The sequence below is a fragment of the Galeopterus variegatus genome, unplaced genomic scaffold, assembly GCF_000696425.1.
Source record: "Galeopterus variegatus unplaced genomic scaffold, G_variegatus-3.0.2 Scaffold4665, whole genome shotgun sequence".
Taxonomy (NCBI): domain Eukaryota; kingdom Metazoa; phylum Chordata; class Mammalia; order Dermoptera; family Cynocephalidae; genus Galeopterus; species Galeopterus variegatus.
The window spans coordinates 32,255-44,096 of record NW_007730776.1 but is presented as its reverse complement, the minus strand read 5'-3'; the positions used below and the strand labels follow the sequence as shown (position 1 = coordinate 44,096).

The 11,842-nt window shown below is 43.0% G+C and overlaps 2 protein-coding genes across 3 annotated transcripts in view; one reads left to right on the top strand and one right to left on the bottom strand.

Annotated features, from left to right (window-relative positions):
• The first annotated feature begins 1,129 nt into the window (after positions 1 to 1,129).
• Positions 1,130 to 11,842, top strand: part of MRO (maestro) — a 21,770-nt gene continuing 11,057 nt past the window's right edge. The window contains exons 1-2 of one of the 2 annotated variants that reach the window (XM_008588068.1): positions 1,130 to 1,198; positions 5,584 to 5,723. The gene's annotated coding sequence lies outside the window, so the exon portion shown is untranslated. Of the gene's footprint in view, positions 1,199 to 5,187; positions 5,307 to 5,583; positions 5,724 to 11,842 lie in introns of those variants that run through there. The other variant, XM_008588069.1, reaches the window with a different exon arrangement.
• Positions 1,420 to 2,048, bottom strand: RPL17 (ribosomal protein L17). Its single transcript, XM_008588072.1, is given in 6 exon segments — positions 1,420 to 1,460; positions 1,463 to 1,501; positions 1,504 to 1,557; positions 1,560 to 1,868; positions 1,871 to 1,924; positions 2,039 to 2,048. Coding segments are annotated over 6 exon segments (507 nt in total).

Below are 11,842 nucleotides of genomic sequence, written 5' to 3'. Positions count from 1 at the left end.
TCAAAGAGGCATGAGGATGACCTCTGCACCCTCCCAAAGTTGGGAGGACAAAATGACAAATAGCATAGGAATGCTTTGGGATGTTAAAAGCAGAGACAAAATTACAGACAGTCATGTTTGCAGGTTTGATTTGGCTTCCCATGGTGCTGTCTACTGATCCAATTCTCTTCCACAATAAAGCATATGTGGCTTTTACAGAAATAGGAAATGTAATGTGTGAATCTTAAAAGGTTGGAAAACTGCATAAACCTGTGAAAGTTTTCAGAATCAAAATGGAGTCACTTGTGTTAAAAATAAATTGAGCCAGGGAAGGCCATGAAAGGGGTGCTTCTCATGTCTGTATGCCAGATAACAACAACTATCACAAAGGACTCTGCAAAACAACAACATTGGGGCCAGCCCAGTGGCGCGCTGGAGAGTGCACCGCTTGAGAGTGTGGCGGTGCTCCCGCCGAGGGTTCGGATCCCATGTGGAGACTGATTCCCGCTCCCTGGCTGAGCGCAGTGCGGGCGCAACACCGAGGGTTGCGATCCCGTTGCCGGTCAGTAAAAAAAGACAACAACATTGCACAAAGGCCATCACAAACTTACACCCAAAAATATTTCTGCAAGGACATCTGCCAAGCAACTGCCTCTCCAACCTCAGACTGGTGTCACCCTTCTTATTGATCCTTATAGTCAGGGATAATTATCTCAAAACAATTATATAATCTTCCATCATTTTTCCTTTAAAAACCTTTGTCTTCTTTACCTCCCTGAATAGGCACACAGTTTAGTATGTCTTGGTTATCCCCATTGCAATGCCCTATTCCTGAATAAGTATCATTTTCTTTTACAGAGCCTCTCTCTGTTATGTAGTTTAGTATGTCTTGGTTATCCCCGTTGCAATGCCCTATTCCTGAATAAGTATCATTTTCTTTTACAGAGCCTCTCTCTGTTATGTAGGTTGACAAACTGCAATGCGTCTTCAGCAGTTATCAAAGGCAGATAGCCTAAAAAAGTCTTATTATGTATTTCTCTCTTGTGATAAAACTCTAATCTGTTCTATGTTTCATCTTCAAGGACAATACGCAGCTTACTGTCTGCTGCAAGCTTGTTCAAAGGACAGCAATGTTCCTGGAATTACTTACATTCACTTTCCGTAGGACGTGCTCGGAGGCAGCAGCCAGCCACGCTGCGTTCCTCATTCCCTAGCTCAGGTAAGGCAAAATTTTCTGGATTCACCTGATTCTGTTGAGCACTGTAGTTCAACACAGTTGATTGATTGCTACAGATTTAACCAGCTAGGCTGAAAAATATTTACGTAAGTTTATGATTACTTTTTGAAAATAGGGGTATAGGTGATGGTAAGGGGGCAATTAGTCTCAGGAAAGGTGTTTAAACTGAAACTTATTCTTTTTCTTGAAACTATTATTTGCATTTATTTTATACTGAATTTATTCCTGGGCCATACATTTTTGTTTTCTTCAGGGTTATTGTTTTCTTCTGTGCAGTCCTCTCTCTGGTTCAGGAACAGTTTGTTCCACATCAGTGAGGATCATCTTGGTGTGGCAGGGGAGCCCAGGTATGGGTTAATCCGACCTCGAGCTCTGTAAGTCCAGGGGTGCATCCTGGGGGCTTTGTTCACCTGGCTGTGCTCAGTGACCAGAAAATCTACATCTAACTCCTTAAGTTCAGCATTATTTTCTGCGTTTTTAAGAATGTGTAGCAAAAATCCAGCAGTCTTTTGGGGCCACCAACCCAGAGTCCAGCCCCACTGTTTGGCCTGGGCACACTTACCCACTCCACCATTGTGATAATGGAATGGTGCTCACTGCTTCTGGAAAGTGACATCTTTCAGCTACTTGGTGGTTTTTTGGATATGCATATCTTGATGGCCTGGGAAGTTTCATGGGTGTTTTTAAGGGAGCATGAAGACTTATGCTCTTGATTTACATAATTTGGGGGGTTTCTCAGTCAAATGAATAACAACCAATTTTCAGGGATCAGCTCAAGCCAAGAAACCACAGGAAGAGCTTGGACTTCTTTCATTCTGGTACCAATAATCATGGTAGGGTCATAGAGTCAGGAAAATGGAAGGCAGAACAGCCAGATGGTGGTCTGGACAAGAAAGCCGCCGAGAGTAACTCTCTGCTTCTAGAGTTGGTAGAACTGCATCTGGGCATGAGGAGGCCAGGGCCACTGGGGCTCCTGCTTCCCTACACAGAGTGTATTAGAAGCCAAGGGATAAACCCAATGCTTCTTCCTGTGACGTCTATTTTATTCAAAGATTTGAAGCAAAATGACCATGCAGTGCGGGTAAATTTCACTTTTACATGAAAACAAACATACAGCTTGAGAAGCTAAAGGGGCGTGAAGGTGTAGAGGAGCCTTCCGAGGATGCCACCGGCTGTAGGCATGCTTTTACATGAAAACAAACATGCCGCGCGAGAAGCTAAAGGGGCGTGAAGGTGTAGAGGAGCCTTCCGAGGATGCCACCGGCTGTAGGCAGCTCCGCATGAGCGCAGTGAGTTGTGGAAGAGTCCAGAGCACTAGGTGACATGGCTTGTCTAGGTTCGTCCAGCGGGGCTGTGCTCTCATGGCCCCCACGGTCACGGTGCACTCCCTCCCAGGACGCCTTTCTGTCTCTGCGCCCGACTCTCTCGGTTAAGTCCAGGTGCAGATCTCCTCCCTTTAGGAAGGATTTCCTGAGGGACTGCTCTCTGGTTCCCATGGGTCTTTGTCACCTCCTAGCTTGCTAAGTCCTCTACTGGTCAGTTCTCCTTGAGGGCACAGTCTGAGTGTTGGTGAACTTTCTGCCTCATGGGAAGTAGGATCTCAATAAGCATTTGGAGAATCAATGAATGAGAAGCCAGTATTCCCAATCTGGGCCAAAGAGGCGACCAATTTTACTTCTCTTTAGAAGTGAAAATCAAGAGAGGATTTTGCCTAGCTTGCGGGGGAGGGGAGTGGGTTCCTGAAAGACAATGAGAGGGAGAAACTTACCCCTCCTTTTAGACAGGTTCCAGATTAGACGATGAGCACTTACACGAGGAGGTGCTTCTGAACACCCTGCAACTAAAGAGAAACGATTCCGATTGGTGACTATCATTTGTCCTTATTTCCCAAGTCTAAATGTCAAGTGATGGATTTAGTTTTTCCTGTTTCCATTTTCATCAGGAATGCAGGCTAAATAGTTACTGATGTAATAATTACATCAGCCCCAGTGTACTTCTGGCAGGAAGGAAATGTTAATTGAGAATGAAAGTAGACTCATTAAACAATTAAATAATTATGCTGTGTCATTTTGAGGACAGCACGACAGCAATATATCAATATGCTGTGATCAAACTATCAAAGAAACTTCCCCTCTAATTCCCAAAAGAACTGTGCTGGGCCTACGGCCCTATAAGGAGAATCTTGGGTTCTCTCGGGCATTTTGCCCAATTTGGATTCTTCCCAAGTTTGTGCTGTGTCCAGGACCTCTCTGGGGCCATTAACTATGTCCACGCCCTTTGTGAGAAGTGTTTAATAGAGCCGAAATCAGACCACTGCAAGTATCAGAAAGGCTCCCAGCTTCCCGTTCTGGTTCTGGCTTTGATTCTCTTTGTGGCTTTAAGCCAAACGGGAAAACTTCTCTGCACTTTAGTTTTCCCATTTAGCAATAGGGAAAACACTGCTTCTCTTTCAAATTGTTCTAAAACTCAAATACAAAGAAACTCTAGACATAAGGGGTCATTAACAGTGAGCCTGTTGCTTTTCTGTCCATGCAGTGGGGGTAAATTTCACTTCTGGAGAGATTTGCAGAGAATTCTTAGAGTAGCTTGCAGATTTCTCTTCTCCAATCTCCTCTGTTCCTCATATAATTTTATCTGCTTTTTGCTCATTCTAAGCACTACATGGATTAGTTCAGTACATGGATTATGTCCTTGCAAACCTTATTCACACTCTTGGCAGATAACCCACCTTTGGTTTCACAGAAAAGATGAAGCCTAATTTGGAAGAATTGAACTCGCTCATCCCTCTCATTTTCATGTGGATGTGTCTCCATCTCTGTGACTGTCTCCCAGTTCCAGATAAAGAAGAGTCCAGCTTTCTTCCTCCTCTCCAGAGCCAACGCTCTCCCCTGTGCCCTCGATCCCTCCCTCCACCCCTTTCTATTACACTGTGGCTACTTGGCACCACGCACATCTTAGGGCTCCCCTGCAACTGCTTTCAAACACGCCCAGGCTTTGTTCTAATTTAAAAAGCGCACAAGAAAACCAAAATGCCTTTGCTTGACCTTGCTGTCTCTTCTAGTCTATTTGTGGCTTTCCCTTTGCAGCAAGACATCTCAATTTCCTCTTTCCTCACAGCCCCTTAGTTTTGCACTCTAGCTTTCTTCCCCTTTACTCTTTCAAAATTGCATCTCAGAAGTCTGCTTCAGTTTCCCCAGCCTTAAAATGGGAACTGCATTAAGAGTACTTATCTAAGATTTGTTGTAAGCATCGAACAAGATAGTCTATGTAATATTTACCCCAATGTTTGGCACTTAGAAGTACCAGGGTACTTCAAAAATTTCGTGGAAAATGGAACTAAAAGATAATATGAATCTTTCCATGAACTTTTTGAAGACCCTTGGTATTCATTAATGTTACCTATTAACATAATAATAAGCTCCTAGACTTTGAAAATGTAACTTTTTTTCTTTTAGGACCTGTTTCCCACTTTACCCAACACAGGGCCAGACAATAACAATTATGTACGTGGTCAGAGAGCCCAGGGAAGGAGGGATGATGGGGGGAGGGAAGCTCCTAAATTCTGCAGGTGCTATAACACGTACGTTTTTATTTTGTTTTGTTTTTACCAATAAATCGTTTAAATTGTTGAGAGCTTAAATGGCTCCTTTCAGGACAATGGTATTTGTTGAGCAGGAAGGGGCGTCAACTGTTGAAGCTCTAGTCGTTGGTGCAACAATCAGTCACCACAAGGCTTCTTGGCTTGGAACACAGTGTCCCATCCTTTGATTAAATGTTGCTCTAAAAAGATTATGTAAGGAAGGAAGCGGCCGCGGCTGCTGCTGTGTGCAAAGCCTCCTGGAGCCCGTCCATTGAGTGATGCCACCATCTGGTGGCAGCACAAGGGAACGGTGCTGGGCAGGGCCGTTTCATTTGGTGCAGGGGACGGTCCTCAGAACCGCCGTCCTTTCTGTTCAAAGTGTGGGTGAGACTGGACGTGAGGGAGGAATTAGGGGAAAGCAGAGCAAGGGGCAAAGGAAAAACACTTCAGTACAGTGTGAGGATCAAAGTGCACAAGGGACGCTTGTGCCAGCCTAAAACAACCTTCTCGGTAACATTCCAGGGCAATTCCCTCCCCCACCCCAATCCCATGTGAACTTTGATTTCCGCTCATCATTTGATTCTCCCCATCCAACAGTCTGTGCTGACCCATTATTCTGAATAGATCTTGCTTCGCCTTCTAATTTCCCTTCTTGTATGTCAGGAATTGTCCCATGTGAACTTTGATTTCCGCTCATCATTTGATTCTCCCCATCCAACAGTCTGTGCTTACCCATTATTCTGAATAGATCTTGCTTCGCCTTCTAATTTCCCTTCTTGTATGTCAGGAATTCAGGACTGGGGAAATTTGGCCAAGTCATCACATCTGGCTGCTGCCAGGGAACCGCAGCCCTCCCAGTGGCCCAGGACCAGTCTCCAGCTCCACACAGAGCAGTTCCTCACGTGACAGTCACCGCAGGAGCCGCAGGTAAGGGCGACTGCCGGCTGGGGCAGCCCAGAGTGCAGCAGGAGAATTCCACAGTCCACTTGGGCTCCCAAATCCTTTCTGGAATGTCACTCTGGTCACTGGTATCAGAGGGAGTTGAATCCTGGCTAAGGGTGTTGCTATCTGATAATGTTCTCTTTGTAACACTGAAGTGGGCAATGTGGACCATGAAGCTAATTTTATTTTTCTTTTCATAAACTATGTTTATTGATCAATAGTGGGTTTATAGATCATTATATTGTCAGCGAAAAGCTTAAGCATGGAGGGGCTAAAGGGAAGATATTGATGCCTTAAACTACACTGAAGGGTCTACAGTCTGTCTGTACTGGCTCAGCCCACAGGACACTGTCTAAGAGCTGAATATAAGCTTGTAGCATAGTGACTAAAACTACAGATTTCTGGATCTTGAACTCTGCTCTGCCACTGTGATTTGACTTTGGGTGAGTTGTTTAACATTACTCTAAGTCCCAGTTTCTTCTCTCTAAAATAAGGATAATTAAACCTCTCAAGGTTATTGTGAGGATTAAATGAAATACAGTAAAAGGTCTCACTTGAGAAATTGGGACTGAATTTTAGAGAGTTAATGGAAAAGTTGGTTAAAGCAGAGAATCATAAAGACAATACATACCTCAAATTTTTTACCTTAAAATATAGAATTTCTCAATCTTTAATGTAGGACCATGGTCTTTGAATATGGATCTACTAGTTGGTGTTTTTTCAATTGTCTTTCTCAGATAAGCCACATGTATAATACTTTATCTGTTAGTTCTAGTTTTGGTTTCTTTAAATGTAGCAAGAACTTAAAGACACTTGGGAAGATACTTGTGAAGTCACTTTCTACAGTCATTCCAATTCCAAAACTCATTCTAGATTATTAAGACTTTTTCCAAACTTTTACTGTACACAACTGATTAGATAGCAATTTTTTTAGCATCTTCCCATTGTTGAATCTTTCTAAAACATTCAACCTTACTTTCAGAGAAACAACTTTCTTTCTTCGTATACTCCTATTTTGTCAGTTTATATAATATTTAATTAAATCCCACAGTTACAAGTACAGCTGTTGTAAACTGATCTTTGGTAAGCAACTAGTGAACAGAAGTAGGGTGCGGACTCTCAGCCACAGCAGTGGTTAGCATAGTTCACAGGGAGCCTGGAAAATCGCAGTTAACCTGACATGCTGGTTAAGCAGGGGTCAGCTAAAACAGCTTCTCCCGCACCATACATACAACGCTTACCATCGTGCTTAGCATACAAAAGTGCCCAATATAGGGTAGCTATTCCTATTATTATTATCATTAACCAGTTCAGTGTTGGAAGGATTTTTAGCAATCTAACAGTTTCTTCCTTTTATTTTACAGATGAGATAAAATCAAAGTGTTTTGTAATTGTGGCCTTCATAATATACCTTTTGACTTCTATAAGTAAAAGGATTACTGACCATAAACCTAATATTTTGAGTCAGAAGGATTTAAGTTTGCAAAGGCATCTGGGAGTCAGCATAAAGCATGAAACCGTCTTCTAAGTTGCCCGAGATCCACATCTTTTCAGTAAGACCAGATAGAAAAGCGTAGTGACGAAGACAAGCCCCAGGGTCTTGGGGATGGTGAAAACCATGGGTACTGGGCATGGCACACTCAGGAAGCAATTCACAGAGGAAGAAGAGTTTGTGGAAGAATGTACACAAGGATGAATGAAGCTACATGCGGAACCATGTCTTTGGCTTTGGGGGCAAGGTGGCCTTGGTACATAAGGCTAGGCCCCTGGGCTGGCCATAAAAACCCACCAGAAAAATCCTAACTCTAATAATAATGGCTGTTTAGGGGTGAGTGGGCTTGAAGGAGGAGTTAGAACACTTAGGAACTCTTGGAATCTGTACGCTATGCTCATTTGTAGTGTGTTTAAGACTTTCCTCTCTGAGATCCTGTGTTGCAACAGATGGAAATTATCCTCTTGTTTTGATTGGATTGGGTGTAAAGGACTTAACTTGCCGGAAAGGAAGAGGGAGGACCCTGCAGGCAGGAAGGAGGGCGTGTGGGTGGGGGGAGTCCTTTAAGAAGCTGCTAGCTCAAGACACAAGGCTCCGGATGAGGGGTTTTGAGAGCATGATTTAACTCCTAGTTTGTTTGTTTTTTTTAAGGAAACTTTTAATTTAAGAATAGCATCCTACAAAAGTATACAAACTGTAGACATCCAGGTCACTGTAGCCTTAATTTTATTTTGAAAGTGAAATTCAATGTGCTTCAAAAACGTGCTATCAATTTCTTGTTCTCTGCAAAGACATGGAGATGCTCCTTATCTCACCCCTTAGCCCCGGATCCTTCTCTGACTTCCATGGTCTCTCCTGATGCATGGCCTCAGCTTAGTAGAGTATGCTACTTTGGGGACTATTTACTTTCCAGTGCAGGGATTCTTATATACCAGCATGTGTGTAGCATTGCAGCATCTTGTACAAAAAGTGCAATGCTCAGAGATCCTTATCCAATCATTCTGCGGTAAGTTGGAAGTTTATATCAAGCACCCCACAGGATTCTGACATAGGAGGCATAGCCAACAACACCAGCAAGCAAGTGCTTTGCTTTTCCTGCAGCAAAGATCAAGATGAGCCCTGACAACCTGTGAAATTCAACTTGATCACAGTTTTTATCTTGTGATGGGGACATGGGGAGGTAGGGAAGGGTTTGCTAGAAGAGGTGGTCAGCTTGAGATGGAACTTCGTGTGTATCTCTCTAACCATGTACTGAATCTTCCATGCACAGCGGCTCAACTCTCACTTTGCCCTGCTTGAGAACCTTTCATGACCTTAAATTCTAGACATACCTGTTAAGAGTGGCTGCTTGGTTTCTGAAGCCTGGGGAGACTGCCTTGGATGGCTAAAGCCCTTAGCTGCTATGCTAATCTTGCAAGAGAAGTCAAGCATAAAGAACAGGGTAGTGAGTTTGTTTTCCTTCCCAGTGGAGAGAAGCTTCAGGCATGATGTTTTCATGCCTTGGAACAGAGACACCAGCTGTTTTATAATGAAGCCTGTGCCCTCCTTGGTGAGTGGCCCCCAGCTTGAGGGAGTTTTTCTCCTTTTAAGTTGCCCGTAGCCATTGTTGGGCACCTGTCAGCTCTGATTCAGAGCATTCCACCCAAGGAGTGACAGGTTCTATTGAAATATAAAGTTGTTTCAAGAAAACCCCCAGAAAGAAACAACCAAGCATGTTTTTTGCCTCAATGTGAATTTATAATCCCTTTATTCTAGAAAGAAATGATACTGCATTGCTGTGGTTTCTTTCTCTTAATCCAGTGGTTCTCAAAGTGTGGTCCCCAGAACAGCCACATCCCAGTATCATGTGGGAGTTTGTTAGAAATACAAGTTATTAGATTCTGCTCCAGACCCACAGAATCAGAAATTCTGGGGATCAGGCCTGGAAATCCACGTTTTATAACAAGTGTACCAGGTGATTCCAAGCACGCTCAAGGGTGAGGGCCACTGACTTAATGATAAAGCTTATGGGAATGCCTTCAATCAAATACAGCTAGGTAACTGATACAAGGAGAAACTGTAATTGGTGGGAGTGCAATTTTCTGGGTTTTTATTTTGGTCTCCCCTTGTAGTGGCAAGCAGAGGTCTGTTGACCAGAGATGAAGGAGAAATAGAGAGTGGAGGTTTGGGGTGAAAAGGTGTTTTGGGGGACCTCTCTAGTGCCTTCTGACCGAGAGAGCATGACCAAACCATCTGGGGGATAAAGATGTAGGGTAACCAAATCCCCCACACCTGCAGGTCAAACTGAGTCAAAGGTTTCAAAGCACTACTGTTCAAGAGGGCAGGTTCTATGAGGCAAGAACGTGTCCCAGTTTGCCCAGGACTTTCCCGGCTTTAGCACTGAAAGTCCCATGTCCCAGGAAACCCAGGAAATTGGAATTATTTGGCGAGCTTTAAAAAATAGTGGTACCAGGCCCACCTCCAGAGGTGATGATAGACTTGATCTGGGTGCAGCCAGGGCACTGGGATATTTAAAAATTCCTCAGGTGATTCCAGTGCAGCCAGGTAACCACTGCAGCTGTTTCCCTGTCATTTCTCCTATTAAAAAATAAAAACACAGAGCACACAAATGTCAGTGGTTCTAATGAAGTTGTACCTCTACCATACACCATACATAAAAACCAACTCAAAATGTATTAATGAGATAAATGTAAAAACTGAAACTATGAAACACTACAAAGAAAATTGGTAAATCTTCATGACCTTGAATTTGGCAGTAGATTCTTAGATATAACAATAAAAGTATAACTTGTTCAACAAAATAGACCAACTGGACTTCATAAAAAGTAAAAAATTTTGTACATCAAAGGACAGTATCAAGAAAGTGAAAAGACAGCTCACAGAATGAGAGAAAATATTCGTAAATTATATATTTGATAAGTGTCTAATATCCAGAATAAAGAATTCTTACAACTCAAAAACAAAAAGACAACACTATTAAAAACGGGGCAAAGGATTTGAATAGAAATTTCTCCAAAGAATATATACATATCACTAATGAACACACAGAAAGATGCTTAACATCATTAGTCATTAGGGAAATTGAAATCAAACACCACAATGATAAACCATTTCATACCTACTATGATAGAAATAATAATGATAATAATAATGGAAAATAACAAATGTTGGTGAGGATGTGGAGAAATCGGAACCCTCGTACGTCACTGGCGGGAATGTAAAACTGTGGAGCCACTGTGGAAAACAGTTTGGTTGTTCCTCAAAAATTAAACACAGAATTAACATATGCCCTAGCAATTCCACTCCTAGAACTGAAAGAATTGAAAAGCAGATACCCAAATGTACCCAAGAGAATTGAAAGGAGATACCCAAACAAATACTAGTACATAAATGTTCATTTATTTATTCACAATAATAGCCCTATTCACAACAGCCAAAAGATAGAAACAACCCAGGTGCCCATCAATAGATGAATAAACAAATTGTGGTAGATCTGTACTATGGAATATTATTTTGCCATAAAAAGGAATGAAGTACTGATCCATGTTAAAGCACGGATGAGCCTTGAAAACATTATGGTGAGAGAAAGAAGCCAAGCGCAAATGGTCACAATATTGTATCATTCCATATACATAAAATATCCAGAATAGGTAAATCCATAGAGACGGAAAGCAAATAAATGGTTGCCAGAGGCTGGAAGGGGTGGAATGGAGAGTAACTGCTTAATGAGTACAGAGTTTTCTTTGGTGATGATAAAAAGTTTGGGGACTAGATAGGAGTGATGGTTGCATATTACTGTTAAAGTGGTTGATTGTATGTTATGTAGATTTCATCTCAATTAAAAAAAATCAACAGCTCACTCATCTCTACAAAATACAATTAAAACCAATCACTTTAGCAGTAAAAGTCCTCCACAGTTGACATTTAACTACCACCTGCAGCCTTGTTTTCTAACCACCCTAGTACTGTTTTAATCATTGTTACTACCACTACCGTGACACTAACCACGTGGAATCCCATCAAAATCCCAACGTGTCCTGTGTGCTTCTGCCTCTGCTTCCAAGCTCACCAGTGTGTTGTGGGAGGTCTCTACTAGCTGTTCCAGCCCATAGTCCTCTCTCAACTTTTGTAGCCCTCACCACTCAAAGTATGGTCCCTGGACCAGCAGCCCTGGCATCCCCTGGGAGCTTGGAAGAAAGGCAGAATCTGGAGCCCCCACTGCAGACCCACTGAGTCAGAACCTGCATTTGAACTAGATCCTCTGATGATTTGAGCACACATGAAAGTTTGAGAAGCACCGCTGTGTACTAGTGGGCCTCAAATCAGGCAGTGGATCAGAATCACTTAGCGAGCTTCATTTATTTATAACATACATTTAAAATAATACATGCATGTGGTAAAATTACAAACTGAGTTTATACAGAAGGAGTGAAAAAAGTAAGTCTCGGGCCGGCCCGGTGGCGCACTGGATAGTGCGCCGCTTGGGAAGCGCGGCGGCGCTCCCGTCCGAGGGTTCGGATCCCACATAGAGCCCGGTGCCCGCTCCCTGGCTGAGCAGGGCGCGGGAGCAACGCCGAGGGTTGCGATCCCGTTGCTGGTCCCGGTCCGGTGC